We start from the raw sequence: 19044 nt of genomic DNA on the forward strand, positions 1-19044 counted from the left end.
TAAAAAAAATACCACAGGACTGAGCTGTTCACATTTTGATGAGGGAAGTGGCATGCAATATCTTTAACAATATAAACACCAGTGAAGTGGATACACATGCTGAGAGATGGAGAGCATAACAATCAGAGAGAGTGTAGTGGAGAGAGAGAGAGAGAGAGAGAGAGAGAGAGAGAGAGAGAGAGAGAGAGAGAGAGAGAGAGAGAGAGAGAGAGAGAGATAATTGAGAGAGAGAGAGATAGAGAGAGAGTGAGTGAGAGTGAGAGCAAGAGAGTGAGAGTGAGAGAGAGAATTGAGAGAGAGAGAGAGAGAGCGAGAGAGAGAATTGAGATAGAGAGAGTGCGAGAGAATTGAGAGAGAGAGCGAGAGAGAATTGAGAGCGAGAGAGAGAGAGCGAGAGAGTGAGAGTGAGAGAGAAATGAGAGCGAGCGAGAGATAGAGAGAGAGAATGAGTGACGGTGAGAGCGAGAGAGTGGGAGAGAGAGAGAGAGGTTAGAACAACAGAGCTCGAAGCTCACAAGTTGAGTTGTGCTGCTCCTGGAACAGTCGGGCCCCTGCAGACCAGTTCAGTCCTTCACTAGAGCCCCTCAGCCGCCAACAAAAATACTCACGAAATAACGGCTGTGCACTCCAAGTAAAATCACTTCAGCTGAGTTCAATAACTATCATTCATGTCCCATTTCTCCATCCCTCTGCTGTAGCTACTGTGATGTTAATAAGATAAGCCGTCGTCGGTTTTCCTAAGAACTGAAGAGGAGCTTGGGAGAGCTATGTCAACAAGGCCTTTTGTTTTCGTTTGTAAAACTCCTCCGCGCTCATTTCCCTAAACTCACGGCCTTTACCCTTGTGAACATGAGGTGATCAGCCATGTAAGCCACAGATGGTGGTCAGTGGGCTTCTCATTATGGGAAGGGCCTAGCCCTGGGGCAATGAAGCTAACACTCAAGGTTCTAATGACTAGAACCCTGAGTTTTTCCTGACCCGTGACCATGGGATCAGAACAGAATAAACTATAGTTACATAGCCTATAACTAGCGCCTGGAGTATCCTTTCAGGTTATGTTGTCAGAAAAGTCAGGGACTTCCTCCCACCTAATACCCAACCGGTAAGGCTGTATACCCAATCACCAATTACCAATAGGTCATTTCAGGTTGATGCTACCTGGGTCTCTGTTTTCATTCTCTATTGGTCTTGTTGAAGTCTGATGACATGACCCTAGTGACCCAGCCTCTATTCATACCAGGACTGTCCACCCTGGATGATATTCTCTCCCCACAAAGAGCATTGATGCCTGTAGCTATTGACGTAGTTCAGGTGATAACTCACTGTGGGCAATCTGTTGGTTTCTTTCAGATTGCACAGTAGGCATGTGTTCCACCTTTTACTTTCCACCTTTGAAAGTGGACAGTATTGAGAAATGAGACCTTTGTGAGACCAATTTGAGACCTATGATCTTTGAGTGGCCCGAGGAGACCCCTCTACAGGAGGGAAGAGATGACTGTTGAAAAGATGTTGCTCCTCTCTTTCAAATACAGCATGTCCTTACACCTGACAGTAATCCAGCTATTATTTACCTACCCTCCCTTCTTATTAGTCTTCATAAAGGAGCATCCAAAGCTGCTTTACAAATTTGCTATGACCTTTGACCTGTGCCATGTCACCCTTTTCAATTATGACATGGGCCAAGCTCAGCGGGAGACTTCAAATCTCCTCTACGCACATATTTGACGGCTTTGTTATGATGATAAAAAAATCCAGTTTTGGCTTTCGTGGTATAAAAAGAGCTGATGGGCCACTGAAAGTGAATAGTCATCACAGGTGAGCGCAACTGAAGTCCACTCTCAATGATCCTCGCAAGGCCGTTAGGACCAAGATAGTGTAGTAGGAATTATGATCTCCCTATACTGTGTTGTATTCACACTGGTGCTGTTCTCTGAGTTTAGCACCCGCTCGGCCGTCTTAGCTGTACCGACAGGCAAGCTGGAGGAGGGTAGGACAGAGCAGGAGAGCCTGCGTTCCATACTAGACGAAGACACGATGAGTGACAACGCTGTGGCTGCCCTGAGGTTCAGACTGGAGCCCATCCTGGACAACGGACTCGGGCTGGACGAAGAGGGGAACACAAAGATCTTCATCCTCTCAGTAAGTATCTTCCTTCATCCATGTCCATCATCATCATACCAATCTTCCTCTTAACTCTCATCTTCATCAGTAGCAGCATCAATACAGTGTGTTCCATATGCCAATACTTTACATTTGCTCAAACGTCAGCCATTATCAAACAAAGATGAAAAGGACAGGCATTTCTCTTTATTAGATTCACACAGTGGCAAAATGTACGATAGTGTCTGCGCTCCATCAAAGGTTTGGCAGGCATGTGGAGTGAATCAGTTTGTCTAGCAGCTGTATGGCATGCACGTCATGGACATGGTTATCTCTGATGTAATGGAACAGGAGAGAGGGATGAGGAGAGGAGCTATAAAGCCACTTGGGCAGATGATATGTCTGGATAACTGGGGACCCTCTGATACTGGTTTCATATGGCCTGGATCAGGTCCAGTAGGCCGGGGTTTGAGACCCAGAAGATCTGTGCCGCTTCTTAAATGTCCATCTGGCAAATGGCATACATCAATTAATGGAAAAGAAAAACACCATCCCAAAGTCCCATTAATTTGGACATTGGATTCTATAGCCCTTTCATGTGTATTGTTGTATCTTTGTTGTATCATGCAAACTAGATAACCTTCGGCTTTGGTTCACCAGACCTGATTGTGCAATAGAATCTTCAGCGGACAGAGTATACTAATGTAGAGGCTGGCTGAGCCACTCTGATGGAAGCCAGCCAGACAGTGACCTAGCCTTCTGTCCCACAGGACATCAGACTGAAAGGGCACACCAGACGTGGCATGAACACAGCTTTCTCCCGAGCCCTTCCTGTCCTCCCAGACCGAGGAACAGATCACGCTCCTACTGAAAATAGCCTGAAAGTAGAGCGCAGGGAGGACGACTTTGAGAGTAAGTATCGACCAATGACTTCCTTTTGTTATTTTTCCTTCTATGGTTCCTGTATCTGTTCAATTGTTCTCATTAGAAAGATCCAGCTCACTGTCATTCAGCATGTCAACTGGGTGACTGTAGATTACACGATACTGACATTAAAACCATAAATGAGGGTGTTGATACTTTCCACCATGTTATATGTATTACTTGGAACAAGAGTTTTATCAGCTGGACTTGTGAAATTTCAGACTATAAAAAGTGACAAACTGAAGGCTGTTGAAGGTTATGATATCACCATTAAAAACAGTTATTGTTTTAAATCACTGCAATTCATCCAATTTTATTCCCTCCAGGGCTCCGATGCATGATTGGTCGAGTGTACCGACCCTGTTGGCAAAGATAAGAAGAGTGTGGTGGATCATAAACTGCTGCCCTGCCGTCTGTCAATCTCCTGCATAACTCTATATGCTTTCCATATTTGTTCCTTAAATCTCTATGGCATGGTTTTAAAAAACAAACATGTATAAAATCAAATAACTATTAAAATGCTTAGAAAAACCTGTAAACAATTGTACGCTTCAATTCTGGGTCACATAATATAGCTCCATTTGGAAAATCAACGTTGTCCAGGTAAAGTAAATAAAATAAACAGTATAAAATGTATGATAGTAGTAGTGAAGATACATGTCAGAGAGGATAAGTGTCTGGCAGTGGGCCCTTTGTCTTAGAGGGAGATAAATTGCAGGCCAAGCCGAAATTGATCTGCTATCAAACAGATCTGCTTGGGTTTCAACCACTCTCAGACTTTCCACATTGCCTCATGGGCAACAGCTCTTTTTTATCATTGCGTTACACTCGCCCACAGACACACTACAGCTGGTGATCTTTCTTTTAAAATTATGATGTCTGTCAATCGCTGGAAAGCACAACAGAGGCAAACTTTTTTTTTTTTTTTTTTTTATATACAGAAAATCCAATAGAAATACGACTACAATAAAAGCCTCTGAAAATAGGCCAAGCTCCCCTGGGGGGAAAAACAAGTGCAATTGATTACAGAACATTCAGCTTCAAAGAAGACAGACCATTGATGAAATAAAGTGACATTACTAGTACTGCCTTCTACACAACACTACAATGAGTAGTTTACAATCTGAAGAAGCTGGTGAGCTTGCACTGTCCGGCAATCAGTTTCTTCTTACTGGGGGCTTTAGCTTCACCCTTCTTCCCTGCCAATTTGGTTGATGTTACACTGCTAGGGGTTTTCTTCAGAGGGGGCTGGTTCTCTGACCCACAGTGTTCGCTACAATCCACCAGCTTCCGTTTACAGGCTTTGCTGCTTCCTTCTGTCTGGATGTTGGTCTTCCGACTGCCCCCGCCAGCTCTCCTGCTTGGGGCATCATTTCCACTCGTGTGCCCCAGTGCTGCGGCAACCCCCCGGGACAGGCCTCCTCGCTGGGCCTCTTTCCTCCCAGCCTCTGGGTCAACCTCCACTGGAGAGAGGAAACGGTAATAGAGTTTAACAATCAGGGTCGAAAAAAATGATATAACAAGAGAGGAAGGAAAGGGGGAGAAAAAAAAAACTGATGAAATTGCTGACGTTAGCCTGCAGTTTAACAGCCAGAGTGTTTATTCTAGCGAGCTGAAAGTTAACATTTGTCATGTAACCCGATGGAGCGGAGCCTGGATTCCCACAGAAAGAAAGAGTAAAGGAAAGGGAGGGAGGGAGAAGAGTGCGTTCTTTAGGTTTTTACTACAGATGTGGGGCGGCCAGGTTTTATAAAATGGGGAATCATTTAAAGGTTGATCGTAAGTACCAGTCCCAAGACTGGGACTGGGCAGGGTTCTGGGACTGGGCAGGGAAGGTGGGTCTGGGCATCGATCCGAATCTGTGCCGTCAGAGGGAATAGAAGCCAATCCCTGAAGAGGGGGGGGGGTTGTTTTGTGTGTATGTAGCTACGCTGGACTATATGTGATGAAATCTGGAGCAGTTCATCAGCACGCATGCAGACTAGTACATGCAGTTACAGGTCTCTGGTGAGAAAGGGAGAATGATGTAACAACTAGACATTTTTACCTCTGCCCAGCTCCTCGACAGCAGAGGTGGATTCCACAGTAGTGAGGGTCCGCTTGAGAGCCGGGTGCACACAGGTGGGAACCTGGTTGGTGCTGGGGAAGTCCAGCACGCGGTTGAGGGGCAGCGCCGAGTCGTCCTGGTACGTGCAGGCAAACTGAGATCGGATGGTTCGCTCTCTGGCCTACAAATGGAGAGAAACATTCAAGGCTCTCCAACCCTGTTCCTGGAGAGCTACCCTCCTCTAGGTTTTTGCTCCAACCCCAGTTGTAACGAACTGGATCAACCAGCTAATTATTAGGGTCAGGTGCACTAGATTAGGGTTGGCGTGAACCTACAGGATGATAGCGCTCCAGGAACAGACTTGTTTATCAAAACACTTTTGCTGCAAGTTCTGGAGGAAAAACACAATTTCTTCACAATTTATCAGCCAAGCTTCCATTAGACAATGAACCTGAACCTAGTAGACCTTTAATTTTTTATGATGTCACAACTGATCTGAGGTCAGCCAAGAAAAGTAGTGAGTCTGATCTCCAGGGCCCACAATCCCAGCAGCCCCAGGGGAATACTATGATTGAAGCTAGATCTACTCAGGGTTTTCTAAAGATAGAATGTGAAGCTAACTGATGCTGGCTATCTCAGGCTTCATCCATACTATGACAGTATGGATGAAGCTAGCAGGCTTGTAACAGCACGTGCATGTCACATGTGGCTAGTCAAATGCCGAACTCTTCATTGAGACAATGCCAAAACCTCAATCCATGGGCGAGCCACATTTGTATGTTTGTCGAAATCAAAATGAAATAAAAGTAATTGCATATTCCGCAGGCTATGGTGTGAAATAGGCTTGATGAAGTGCAGACTTTATTTTATTAAATATAGTTTTGCTGTCTTTGGTGTGCTTATTAATGCACAAGCACCCTTCCCCCCCACTCCTATTGATAAAATAATTGCATTACGTCATACAAGTTTTACTCTGCGTGAAGTTTCAAATGCATTGTCATTATTTAAGTGTAATTTTAGACCAATTAGGGTTAAGTGCCTTGCTCAAAGGCTCAGCTTTTTCACCTAGTCAGCTCGAGGAGTCGAACCAGCGACCTTTCGGTTACTGGCCCAATGCTCTTAACCACTAGGATACCTGTAACGTGATGTATTTTAAACTTGTATTTTTATTATTACGAACATTTGATCAAATATTTTTAAATCCATAGTCTTCCTCAAATTAAGGGGATGATGCAATATTTGTGAGAGGGAGGGAATCTGATTTTTATCAGTCCTCAACTTGTGGCTCAGACACTTCATTCAGGATAAATGGAGTTTGTCTGCCCGGGAGCAGGTTAGTTCTGAAGGATTCGTTGCTATAGAAATGTACCTCGCTAAAAGGTGAGCGAGCACTTTCGTGGAACTGGCCAGTGGCGACCTGTCATTCAGGGCAGGTGACCTATTTAGCAAAAAAAATTAAGTAAAAAAATTAATAATTGCGTTAATAAAGCCGCATCCAAACATTCTCTTTGCTTTCTTGAGTAAGGCAGCTCCAAAATGCAGCCGTTTCGGGCGAGCTCAGTGCTCTCTGTGGTGGTGGGGCAGCCAACGGAAAATACGGCGCATAGGGGTTGGTAATGTTCTCTAGTTGCGCCATGGTAGGCTCAGTGTTCTGTCACTCATGGGGACACTATGTCACCGCATAATCTACGGGGAGAGCTCGAAAATTGAAGCCCCTTGGGTGCTGCCATAGATTTACATTAGAAGTGCCCATCCAAGAAGGCTCAAGGTCTTGGCCTCCCGAGTGGCGCAGCGGTCTAAGGCACTGCAACTCAGTGCTTGAGGCATCAGCGCACAATTGGCCCAGTGTCGTCCGGGTTTGGCGTCATTGTAAATAACAATTTGTTCTTAACTGACTTAACTAGTTAAATAACAAAATAAAAATGTTAACATCATACTTTCAAAACCTTAGCTAGCAAGCTAGACAAGCAGTCATCATGAATCAAGTCTACAATCTCCTGGCAAATCCTTTTAAATTCTTGTCATATGAAGATAAATTATATAGATGAAATGTATCGGTGCTCATCGGCCATTGTACATAAACATTACACAACAAGTTGGAAATCGCAAATTCAACAATAAGTGGTTTGGAAGGAATCAATGGCTAACTGCAAGCGTTGCAAAGCAATCACTAGCCTGCTATTCAGTGGAGAGGGTGTGTGGTCCAAGTCTGGAGCAGTGTTAAATCTCAGAGCTGTTACCTGAACCCTCGTTAACGTTGCACTTGAAAATGCTCGCACAGCTAAGTGCGTCAGATGCTTTTTATACACAGATCTCCGCTAAACATAGCCACCGATAACTTCAGACCAAAGTTGACTATAAATACAGTTGATGTCTTTGCAATTGACAAACAAGCGACGTATAAAAAGATGCTTCAAATGAAAACCGAATTAAAATATAAATGTTATGTTCAAGCAATTGAATTATATGTTGCTACTCTGTATAATTTCTCAATACATTTCATGGTGTGTAGCTTATTGTGTGCAATGTGCCAAATCAGTGATTTCAATTATTTTTTATTGGGTACGCATTACAATAAGCCACGTCAATATTTGCAGCCATAGGTGGTAATATCTATCGGAACTGATCTGTTGTAAGTATTGTGAAATAATTATTTAAAAAGTTAAGGAAAGATTTGAATCGAGAAAGCGGATCCGAGAGCAGTGGATCCGAGAGCAGCGCTCCGTTTCAAACCTATCAGTATAGACACATGCTCCAACGATGCACTTAGCGACCCTTCTCTCTGTGTGGTGTTTTGAGAAACGCATGTTACATATTCAGTCGTTGTAGGAAAGATTAATAGTTAAAAACACTCGTAAGCCTAAATTCCATCGCTATCGGGAAACCGGGCCCTGTCTGATCCACTCCTTTATCATCCGTTTGATCTAGGCCTGCTGGGGATTATCACGACTCAAGGATTTCTCCCTCCTGGCCATCAGCAGAGCCGCAGTAGGGAAGGAGGAATCCAGTGGAGAAAAAAGAACGCAGTGCAAAGCTGGGTGGGACTGCAAAGCAAAGAAAGAGGGGGGGGGGGGAATCAAAGCCCTGAGCGAAGGCTATTCAAAGAACTTCTCAAAAGAGCACCTAAAACAACAATGAACCCTCGGATCACCAGGCATGAAATGTACACGTACCCTCGTTGCATGCTAATAAAACACCTCGCTAACGCCAGAAATAATGACAGACAGGGAAGAACATAACGCAGGCAGGGAGGTAGAAGACTGACATGACGTCCTCCTGACATGCAGTCCACGCTTAATGCAATTATAGCAGGTGGAAAGAGCAGTATCTAGTTCTATTACAGGGAGAGGACGACATGGGGGGGGGGGGGGGGGGGGCACCGCTTCAGAGGCTGTCCTAAAATACAGGTCTAAGATTGAATCATACTACACTGGCTCTGACGCTCGTCGGATGTGGCAGGGCTTGAAAACTATTACAGACTACAAAGGGAAGCACAGCCGCGAGCTGCCCAGTGACACAAGCCTACCAGACGAGCTAAACCACTTCTATGCTCGCTTCGAGGCAAGCAACACTGAAGCATGCATGAGAGCACCAGCTGTTCCGGACGACTATGTGATCACGCTCTCCGTAGCCGATGTGAGTAAGACTTTTAAGCAGGTCAACATTCACAAGGCCGCAGGGCCAGACGGATTACCAGGACGTGTACTCCGAGCATGTGCTGACCAACTGGCAAGTGTCTTCACTGACATTTTCAACATGTCCCTGACTGAGTCTGTAATACCAACATGTTTCAAGCAGACCACCATAGTCCCCGTGCCCAAGAACTCTAAGATAACCTGCCTAAATGACTACCGACCCGTGGCACTGACGTCTGTAGCCATGAAGTGCTTTGAAAGACTGGTCATGGCTCACATCAACAGCATAATCCCAGAAACCCTAGACCCACTCCAATTTGCATACCGCCCCAACAGATCCACAGATGATGCAATCTCTATCGCACTCCACACTGCCCTTTCCCACCTGGACAAGAGGAACACCTACGTGAGAATGCTATTCATTGACTACAGCTCAGCATTCAACACCATAGTGCCCTCAAAGCTCATCACTAAGCTAAGGATCCTGGGACTAAACACCTCCCTCTGCAACTGGATCCTGGACTTCCTGACGGGCCGCCCCCAGGTGGTAAGGGTAGGTAACAACACATCTGCCACACTGATCCTCAACACGGGGGCCCCTCAGGGGTGCGTGCTCAGTCCCCTCCTGTACTCTCTGTTCACCCATGACTGCATGGCCAGGCACGACTCCAACACCATCATTAAGTTTGCCGACGACACAACAGTGGTAGGCCTGATCACCGACAACGATGAGACAGCCTATAGGGAGGAGGTCAGAGATCTGGCCGTGTGGTGCCAGGACAACAACCTCTCCCTCAACGTGACCAAGACAAAGGAGATGATTGTGGACTACAGGAAAAAAAAGAGGACTGAGCACGCCCCCATTCTCATCGACGGGGCTGTAGTGGAACAGGTTGAGAGCTTCAAGTTCCTTGGTGTCCACATCACCAACGAACTATCATGGTCCAAACACACCAAGACAGTCGTGAAGAGGGCACGACAAAGCCTATTCCCCCTCAGGAGACTAAAAAGATTTGGCATGGGTCCTCAGATCCTCAAAAAATTCTACAGCTGCACCATCGAGAGCATCCTGACTGGTTGCATCACCGCCTGGTATGGCAACTGCTTGGCCTCTGACCGCAAGGCACTACAGAGGGTAGTGCGTACGGCCCAGTACATCACTGGGGCAAAGCTCCCTGCCATCCAGGACCTCTATACCAGGCGGTGTCAGAGGAAGGCCCTCAAAATTGTCAAAGACTCCAGTCACCCTAGTCATAGACTGTTCTCTCTGCTACCGCACGGCAAGCGGTACCGGAGTGCCAAGTCTAGGTCCAAAAGACTTCTCAACAGCTTCTACCCCCAAGCCATAAGACTCCTGAACAGCTAATCATGGCTACCCGGACTATTTGCACTGCCCCCCCACCCCATCCCTTTTACGCTGCTGCTACTCTGTTAAGTATTTATGCATAGTCACTTTAACTCTACCCACATGTACATATTACCTCAACTAGCCGGTGCCCCCGCACATTGACTATGCAACGGTACCCCCCTGTATATATAGCCTCCCTACTGTCACTTTATTCTATTGTATATATAGCCTCCCTACTGTCACTTTATTTTTTACTTCTGCTCTTTTTTTCTCAACACTTTTTTGTTGTTGTTTTATTCTTACTTTTTTGTTTAAAATAAATGCACTGTTGGTTAAGGGCTATAAGTAAGCATTTCACTGTAATGTCTGCACCTGTTGTATTCGGCGCATGTGACCAATAAAATTTGATTTGATTTGATTTGATTAGACAACCCCTATAGACTGGTTGGCCTGGCCAGGCTAAGGTAAGCTGGTTGGCCTGGCCAGGCGAAGGTAAGCCCATCCTGATGACACCTCAAGGAACAGCAGGAAAAGCAATTGCTCTGTTCTCGGGTCTGGTGTTTGTTTTTGAATGCGCACACAAGCCCAGTAGCCCACATGCAAGATCAGGATATTAGGTGAGAAGTTGGCAGACGCATTGTGTTCTTATGGTAGCTCTTCTTATGATGAGCCAGCTTTGATTTCATTTGGGAAGAGGAAATACTTTAAAGCATTGAAAGGCATCTTGTTACCGAGATCAAATTATCACAGAGACATCAATCAATAAGGTATCATACTATTCATCCAAATGATGCAATTCAATACATCATTAAAATCACTTAATTTGCTGAGTGATACGTTTTGCCGTGTTTAATCTGTCTGAAACCGACACAAAAGCATGGAAAAAATACCCACAATGCAGAAACTAAATGGGACTATCTGCACGTGTGCCAGTTGACTGACGTCAGCGTACGATGAAACTATTGGAGCGGAGTCCAGGTGGATAAAGACATTCAGCAGACAACAGGAAACAATAACCTTTCAAGTTTCCTTACTAGTCGAGTTAGGCGACTGATATGGCATCTTTAAAGTGAAGTGGATGCAGAAAGCTTCCGCCTGCCGAGTTCAGGAAGCGGTGAGCTGCCCAGGGACCATTACAGCGCACTCACAGGAAGACGGCCAGAATGTGGGGAGCTAAAGTGACATCTGCTAGCGCAATCAAATAAAGGAGCCCATTTCCACAAAATGTGGTTAGCACACGTTTGAAAGGGGTTCAAGCAGTTTATTCCATGTAGAGACTGAGAACAACCCAGACCCTTTAAAATCGCAAAAACTGTCATTGTTCATCAGTTTTAGATGAGTAAGCAGTTTCTACATCTAGGTTGTATTTGCTTTTGCTCTGGGTGCTTTTGAGGAATGGTATACTTGTTAATGACGAGCACAGTGAGTTAGCACCAGGACTCCATTCTATAACTGTCTATAAGCCCAGAGCCTTCCAGGCTGCAAACACCACACGACTGACTGAGAATCCCTCCACATCCGTTGGTTATATCAATCGGTTTACACATCCTGATAATTAGGGCCGGGACGATACCAGTATCGCGGTACTCGTTAGTATCGCGGCAAGGAAACAAAACATGAAGCGGCTTTCACTTTAGGAAAACGGCCCTAATGTTGGAAACAAACATTATGTCATCCAGAGTAACATTTATTTATTTTCCAAGCTATAGCAGGCAACCTGTATTTTTAAAGGCCCAATGAGTTGTCTGCTTCGTGTTTTCATTTTTGCCATGGAAAAAAATACTGCGATACTGGTATCATCCCGGCCCTACTGATAATGAATGAAGAGAGAAAACATCTAGGGACCTATACAAAGACCACAGTAAACATGCAAACCCTCAGAGGGATTGACAAAACAGAAGAGCAGAGCATCTTTTGACTGACTACTTGTCAAACCAAGAGGGTGGAGCCCTGTTGAGAAGCATAACAAAACGTGTCACTGGGAGGATGCCGGTTTGAATCCCCCGATTGTAGAGGAGTAGTTTTATACCCCAGAGTCACTCAGAGCAACACAATGGTCAAAGGCAGGGAGCAAAAACACAGCTGTACAAATGTGAACGTGTAGAAGCCAGTTATAAGATGAGGGGCGTCAACTGAGCAAATAAATAATACAATACCAGGGAGAAATTACAGGACGTAAAGACATTATTTTTCAATGTTTGGACATTTGATTTGGTTTATTTGATGTTTCGTATTCGGGTCTCCTGGTCCTACTTGGAGGGTGGGAGGTAGGCGAGCTGTGTGTGTGTACCTTGGGTTTGAGTTGATCTTGTCGCTCCTGGACGCGGTGCTGCAGGGGTTTTGGAGAGGAGCCAGTGGGAACCTCTGGGGATCTGAGGACACAGAAGCAATCAGAGATTGAAAGCAGCTGTTTATGATTTAGGGGTTAGAGAGGCTGTGAAAACATATCCATTATTAGCATATGAAGCTTTGATTAGCATGTGTGCGCGCGAGATGAGGCTCACCGGAACAGCGTGAGCATGCAGGTCCCCTCCTCCCCACTGAGGACAGCCTGATCCGCAGAGAGTAGGTCTGCCTTGTTCCTGCAGGGCGGTGCCAAAGCATCTTCATCCAGCAACATTATCAGGACCTTCACAGTCTCCCGACCTCCACATGCAGTGGCGTGGTTAATAGCATGGTATCTGGGCTGAAGGGGAAATACACAAAACACTATAGTGTTAAGATGATGGCGTTGATGTGGATCAAACGAAAAGGGCCTTGACATGAACATGTAGGGTGAGAGAGGTTGGATCTGTTGGCCCAGAAAGGTATCATACCCTGGCTGGGCTGATCCCTGTCCGACTAGCCGACTGCAGTCTGTGGGACAGGTGGATCTGAGAGATCCTCTCTTTGAGGTCCTTGGCGGTCTTGTCAGCTGCAGCGTACACAACGTCGCCACTGGCCCGCCCCTTCAACAGAGCTGCCCTGATACTGGTCACCAGACGAACGCCAGCAATACTGAGAAAAACAGAGGTGTAAATAAAATATAAAATGCTTGTAATTATCTAATCCACTAGGAAGAAAAGTCAAGCAGCCCCTCTACTTATCGGCCTCGAGTAAAAAGATGCACTACAGAGATTGGAATGTGGTCATTACCAAATGGATAATGACACTCCCTTTTTCTAGGGGTCACTCTTATCACTGACCATGAAGTGACTGCAACATTATTGGGGTGTTTGAAAAGTTCAGCAAGTGTAAACACTGAAGCAAGGTGGGGTGGAGAAGGAGCAGGCTAGAATCCCTGACCCAGATATTATGAGAGGGGAGTGAGCCTCCAGAACAGAATCATCTGGGAAAACAGATGTTAGCTGAACAAGAGGCCCTGAACCCTTCAGAGAAGGTGTTTGTGTGTGTGGAAATACAGTACTCCACTGAGGGTGTGAAAGGGGAGGTAGGGGTGCAGGCTGTTGAAAGAGCCATTCTGGCATCAGATCAGTCCAGTGTCCCATCAGAGGCACCACAGCAGAGCAGGGAGAAAACCCTCAGTCATAAACACCCAGAAGGCCCCTGCTATGGGGGAACTGGGACAATACATCCAATATGATGGACTCCATAGCTATATATCTGAGTGCCAAGAGGTGTCAATCATGTAGCTCTGTAGTTGCTACTGGAATTCAGGGGAAATAAGGCCTTGTTGTGACACAGCATGACTTCTCCCATTGCTTTACCTCAAAGTTCAGTCCACACATTTTCATCGAATGACCAAACAATCTCCACGTTTGTGGCACTGCCAAACGCTTGATGAAGAAAATCTGAATCAATCTGCAATTATACACAGGCCATGAATGATCAAGGAAATCTTAAAGTTTGATGATAATTTAACTAAGTAATCAAACCAAGGAAGGAACAAATTCTTTTGACTTTTAGTCAATTGTACTTTGATGTAGCCGATAAAAAAAAAAAAACATTTTAATAATTCACATGCTATCATGAGAACCTGGGGCAGAAGTCATTAGGGGGGAAATCAGATCTGTACACAGCAATGGGCAGGTGGGATTTGATGACAAGGGTAAGCGGAGTGGGAGTCTGCCAGGTCAGTGTGGTATTCATTAGGCACCAAACAGAAGAAAACAGACAAACCAGGAGGGACTACAGTACATGAACATATCCAACAAGAAAGGTTGATTTCTACCTTCCAATTCAAAACATTTTGCTACGATGTGCACTAATGAATACAACCCAGCTTGTTGTGTACCCGGCTTCTTGTGTACCTTGGGTCAGGGTTGTCTCCCAGTATCTCCTCCAGGTTGTCTGTGAAATGGACAAAGTCTGACAGGCCTTTGACATGTTTCCTCAGGGGGTCAGACTCAGCGGGGGCATAGCCCTTTCCTCCCAGCTGGACTGCTCTAACAAAGGATGTCACAGCCTGCAATATATAGATGATTAACATGAGACTATATGATTGTCATGTCATCAACATTCATTGGCTAAACCCATAGGTCAGTGTAATGATACGAAACAGACATGGAAAGAGTAGAGGCCAATTTGTCATTCTTACCAAGAAGAGTGACATGTTCTTGCTCCGTGCTTCACGCTTCAGGTCAGTAAAAGCTTTACGTCCGAGCGACCTATTGGGGGCGTCAAGGGTGTGCGCTAGGGCCATGTCGTTCTTAGAGTTGACCAGCTGATCCAGATAGGAGCAGAAGACCCTCCTCACCACCTTTTCTACCTATTGGAGATTTACCAACAGCCTTTAAAACTCCAGCCGATGCCACAAACTACACACACGGCCCCATTTAAAGTCAGAACACCATCTTCAACCCAAACCAACATTTCATAAACCTCGTCAACCCCAGGCAGTCCTACAGTAGCAACCTGTATTCTACCCACTCATAAATCAGACAGTTGACAGGGCAGCAGCCTGGTGTAGAGAGATTGGGCTGCAGCAGCGCATGTCCTAGCCCACAATGTCTGTTGCGTTTTAAAACATCTGCCTGGTAATTTAATTCACATTTCTCTCTTAAATCTGAGTGATATGATTTAAAGTTCCTGTTAATAAGAGCGAGACAGATTCCAGTGCCTGAGAAAGACTGGAAAAGCTAAACGAGAATGAAAGGCTTTCCAGACTGACTGGGAAAACGAGAGCGAACAGTGAAAGAAAGTACCTCGGTTGCACAATGATATGAGCCAATGTAACATTTAATATTCTGGCCAAACCACCTTCTCTTATGTGAGTGGACAGAATGGAGAGTCAGTTTGCTTACACTATGCTGACCAGTATAATGCTGATATGTCATAAGCATGTATGAACATACACTACCAGTCAAGAGTTTGGACACATCTACTCATTCAAGGGTTTTTCTTTATTTTTTACAATTGTTTACATTGTAGAATAATAGTGAAGACATCAAATATATGAAATAACACATATGGAATCATGTAGTAACCCAAAAAGGTGTTAAACAAATCCAAATATATTTGAGATTTGACAAATAGCCACCCTTTGCCTTGATGACAGCTTTGCACACTGTTGGCATTCTCTCAACCAGCTTCATGGGTAGTCCCCTGGAATGCATTTCAATTAACAGGTGGGCCTTCTTATAAGTTAATTTGTGGAATTTCTTTCCCTCTTAATGCATTTGAGCCAATCAGTTGTGTCGTGACAAGGTAGGGGGGGTTTACAGAAGATAGCCCTATTTGGTAAAATACCAAGTCCATATTATGGCAAGAACAACCAAAATTACTAAATAGTAACAACAGTCCATTACTTTAAGACATGAAGGTCAGTCAATACGGAAAATGTCAAGAACTTTGAAAGTTTCTTCAAGTGCAGTCGCAAAAACCATGAAGCACTATGATGAAACTGGCTCTCATGAGGACCACCACAGGAATGGAAGACCCAGAGATACCAGCCTCAGAAATTGCAGCCCAAATAAATGCTTCACAGAGTTCAAGTAACAGACACATCTCAACATCAACTGTTCAGAGGGGACTGTGTGAATCTGGCCTTTATTGTCGATTGCTGCAAAGAAACCACTACTAAAAGGACACCAATAAGAAGAAGAGACCTGCTTGGGCCAAGAAACACGAGCAATGGACATTAGACCGGTGGAAATGTGTCCTTTGGTCTGGAGTCCAAATTGGAGATTTGTGGTTCAAACCGCTGTGTCTTTGTGAACGGATTATCTCCTCATGTGTATCTCCCACTGTAAAGCATGGAGGAAGTGGTGTCAAGGTGTGGGGGTGCTTTGCTGGTAACACAGTCTGATTTATTTAGAATTCAGGGCACACTTAACCAGCATGGCTACCACAGCATTCTGCAGCGATACACCATCCCATCTGGTTTGGGCTTAGTGGGACTATCATTTGTTTTTCAACAGGACAATGACCCAACACACCTCCAGGCTGTGTAAAGGCTATTTTACCAAGAATGAGAGTGATGGAGTGCTGCATCAGATGACCTGACCTCCACAATCACCTGACCCCAACCCAATTGAGATGGTTTGGGATGAGTCGGACGGCAGAGTGAAGCAAAAGCAGCCAACAAGTGCTCAGCATATGTGGGAACTCCTTCAAGACTGTTGGAAAAGCATTCCAGGTTGAGAGAATGCCAAGAGTGTTCAAAGCTGTCATCAAGGCAAAGGGTGGCTATTTGAAAAATCTCAAATATACTTTGAGTTGTTTAACACTTTTTTGGTTACTACATGATTCCATATTTGTTATTACATAGTTTTGATGTCTTCACTATTAAACTACAATGTAAAAAACAGTAAAAATAAAGAAAAACCCTTGAATGAGTAGGTGTGTCCAAACTTTTGACTGGTACTGTATGTTTACCTGTGTGCTGCATGGCTTTGACTTGCTTGATGGGGTCGAGGGGACCTGGGACAGGGAATTCCTCACCTCATAGGTCTCCATGTTACTGGACAGAAACTGAAACAGCTGGACCTTGGCAACAACATGAACACAGATTTGGCAGTTAGCCTAACTGGCTGAGCTGGCCTTTGAGACTATATCAAACAGTTGACTAAAACGTCCAATCATGGTCCATCATCCTAGTTTCAATCAGGCCTAATACTCACTGAGTTCAGAGGCTCCTCAGGGTCCGGATCAACCCTCAGCTGTTTGTACATAGAGTGGATATCAATCAGGTCCATAGTGTTGGTGCGCTTCAGAAAGGAGTCGTATTCTTTCCTGATGATGTCATAGTTCTCTGGTCGGGGAGAGTCATCGTGAAGGGGCAGGTGAAGTTTGTCTAACAGTAAGTGTTTCCAGGCCATCAGGACGTCGCTCAGGGCAACACTGAACTCTCCACTCTCCTGTCAGAAGAGAGCAAAAGCAGATGGCTTATAGCCATGACTGCTGCCTGTGATGGGAATCATAATGCATAGATCATGGAGAATTATCCTCCCATACAGTCTGGTGGGACAAATGATGTGATTATTACTTTATAGGGTCAGGAGTCTTTTCTGACCATGTGATCAGGAGAAACCAGGCCCAAATGGCTATAATAGGGGTGTAGATAAACTCATTGCCTTAGTGACAACACGTTTGGAGTTACTACATTAAATGTTATGGCTTTGATCGCAGTATCAATGTCTGTTAGGACCACAGTCACTGGCGTACCACACAGGCTTGGGAGGCCCCAACCCAAAATAATTAGGAATTAAAATACCAGAATGGACATGAAGCTTCTTCTGATGGAATAAAGATCAGCCATTTTGGTCAGGGAGTTGGTCAACCATGGATTGCCAGTGCTGTGATAAGATGGTGTAAAATAATGAATGTGAAAAATGTCTGCACTGCATGTTTGTTAACTGGCTTTAGATGAATGACTCCATTAATTTCTCTCAAATTAACTGCCACTATTACATTCAAACAATGCAGTCAATCCACAGCTATGCACTAGCTGAAATCAGTAGATGCTAGGACTTAGACAAGTTGTAAATGCAACAAGTACTGTTATTGTAGCATATACATGGTCCTCCCCTGTTACAAGACACTTATAAAATGTTATGAATTACAGGAAATTAGCTGTTAAACTGCAACATTTTCTCTTAGCCTCATGGCAAAATGTGTATAATTCTAGGAAGTTAACAGATCCCCCCCACAAAAAAATAAACTACTTTGGGGGGGCTTTCTCAGTCTTGTAGGGGCCTCGCGAAACTGCTGTAGGCCACTGCCCACAGTAAGGGATTGATAGCTTATAACTGCTACCAGTTTTACCTGTTTATTGACCTCTGCAATGGCCAGCTGTAGAACCATCAACATTCCATCTGCCCCGTGGATGGTAGTCCTCTCTGACTCAAGAACCCGGTGGCATTCTCGCCTGAAGGTTCTCACTATTGTCTTCAGACTGTCCTCTAAAGTCGCCATTGTCCCTGTGAAGGTGACAAACAAAGACAATGTTTAGTTATATGTACTGAAACCTTCAAAACTGCAATGTAACTAATGCAAACAAAGTAGTGTATGACGGCATGTCACAATGTATTAGTTAAAATGGTTAATGTTAATTAAAGTGGATACAAAATTTAGTTACAACAATACCGATGTAGGTTGCTGGTAACTAGTGAAAAAATAAAACACCATTAAACACATACTTACCTAAACAAATGTTACAGTCTCAAACACCACCTATTTCGATAACTCGAATATTTTAGGGATATAGTCAAAGTATCGTCAAAGTATCGCCAAAATACACTTACCACCCACGTAGCCAATACACAACCAGCTGACGCTTTGAATTATTTTTTAAACTCCTGCTAAATAACTACTCTGACCAATCAGATTCTGCTTCATCATCTAACCACGCCTAGGTTGTTACGATGGCTATCTGTGGTTCTTTATCACATAACCAAATATTGTTTTTAGCATACCTGACTATGTTTCGTGTGAGAACGTTTATTATTTTGTATAAAGTGTTTTTAATATATCAATAGTGTGTAATGTGTCAAAGCGGTGCATAATTTCGTTTTAATCTCAGCGCGGCCCCCCTAGAATTTAAAATAAAA

General features: G+C 44.5%; 2 protein-coding genes across 2 annotated transcripts; one reads left to right on the forward strand and one right to left on the reverse strand.

Moving 5' to 3' along the window:
• Positions 1-1887: 1887 nt before the first annotated feature.
• Positions 1888-3482, forward strand: LOC311139123 (pro-MCH 2-like; the record flags this gene model as incomplete). Its single annotated transcript, XM_084174014.1, has 3 exons — positions 1888-2139; positions 2871-3012; positions 3351-3482. The coding sequence occupies 3 exons, from the start codon at positions 1888-1890 to the stop codon at positions 3398-3400; spliced, it is 444 nt and encodes a 147-aa protein (XP_084030140.1). The 3' UTR covers positions 3401-3482.
• Positions 3483-3958: 476 nt separating this feature from the next.
• Positions 3959-18419, reverse strand: LOC311140579 (PCNA-interacting partner-like). Its single transcript, XM_084175698.1, has 10 exons — positions 18260-18419; positions 17116-17352; positions 16871-16981; positions 14592-14762; positions 14305-14459; positions 12871-13051; positions 12559-12740; positions 12345-12426; positions 5072-5252; positions 3959-4487 (listed from the first exon to the last, which is right to left on the reverse strand). Exons 1-10 carry the CDS (start codon positions 18407-18409, stop codon positions 4141-4143), a joined length of 1797 nt encoding a protein of 598 aa, XP_084031824.1. The 5' UTR covers positions 18410-18419; the 3' UTR covers positions 3959-4140.
• Positions 18420-19044: the final 625 nt, after the last annotated feature.

The sequence above is a fragment of the Coregonus lavaretus genome, assembly GCF_964263955.1.
Source record: "Coregonus lavaretus genome assembly, chromosome: 13".
NCBI lineage: Eukaryota > Metazoa > Chordata > Actinopteri > Salmoniformes > Salmonidae > Coregonus > Coregonus lavaretus.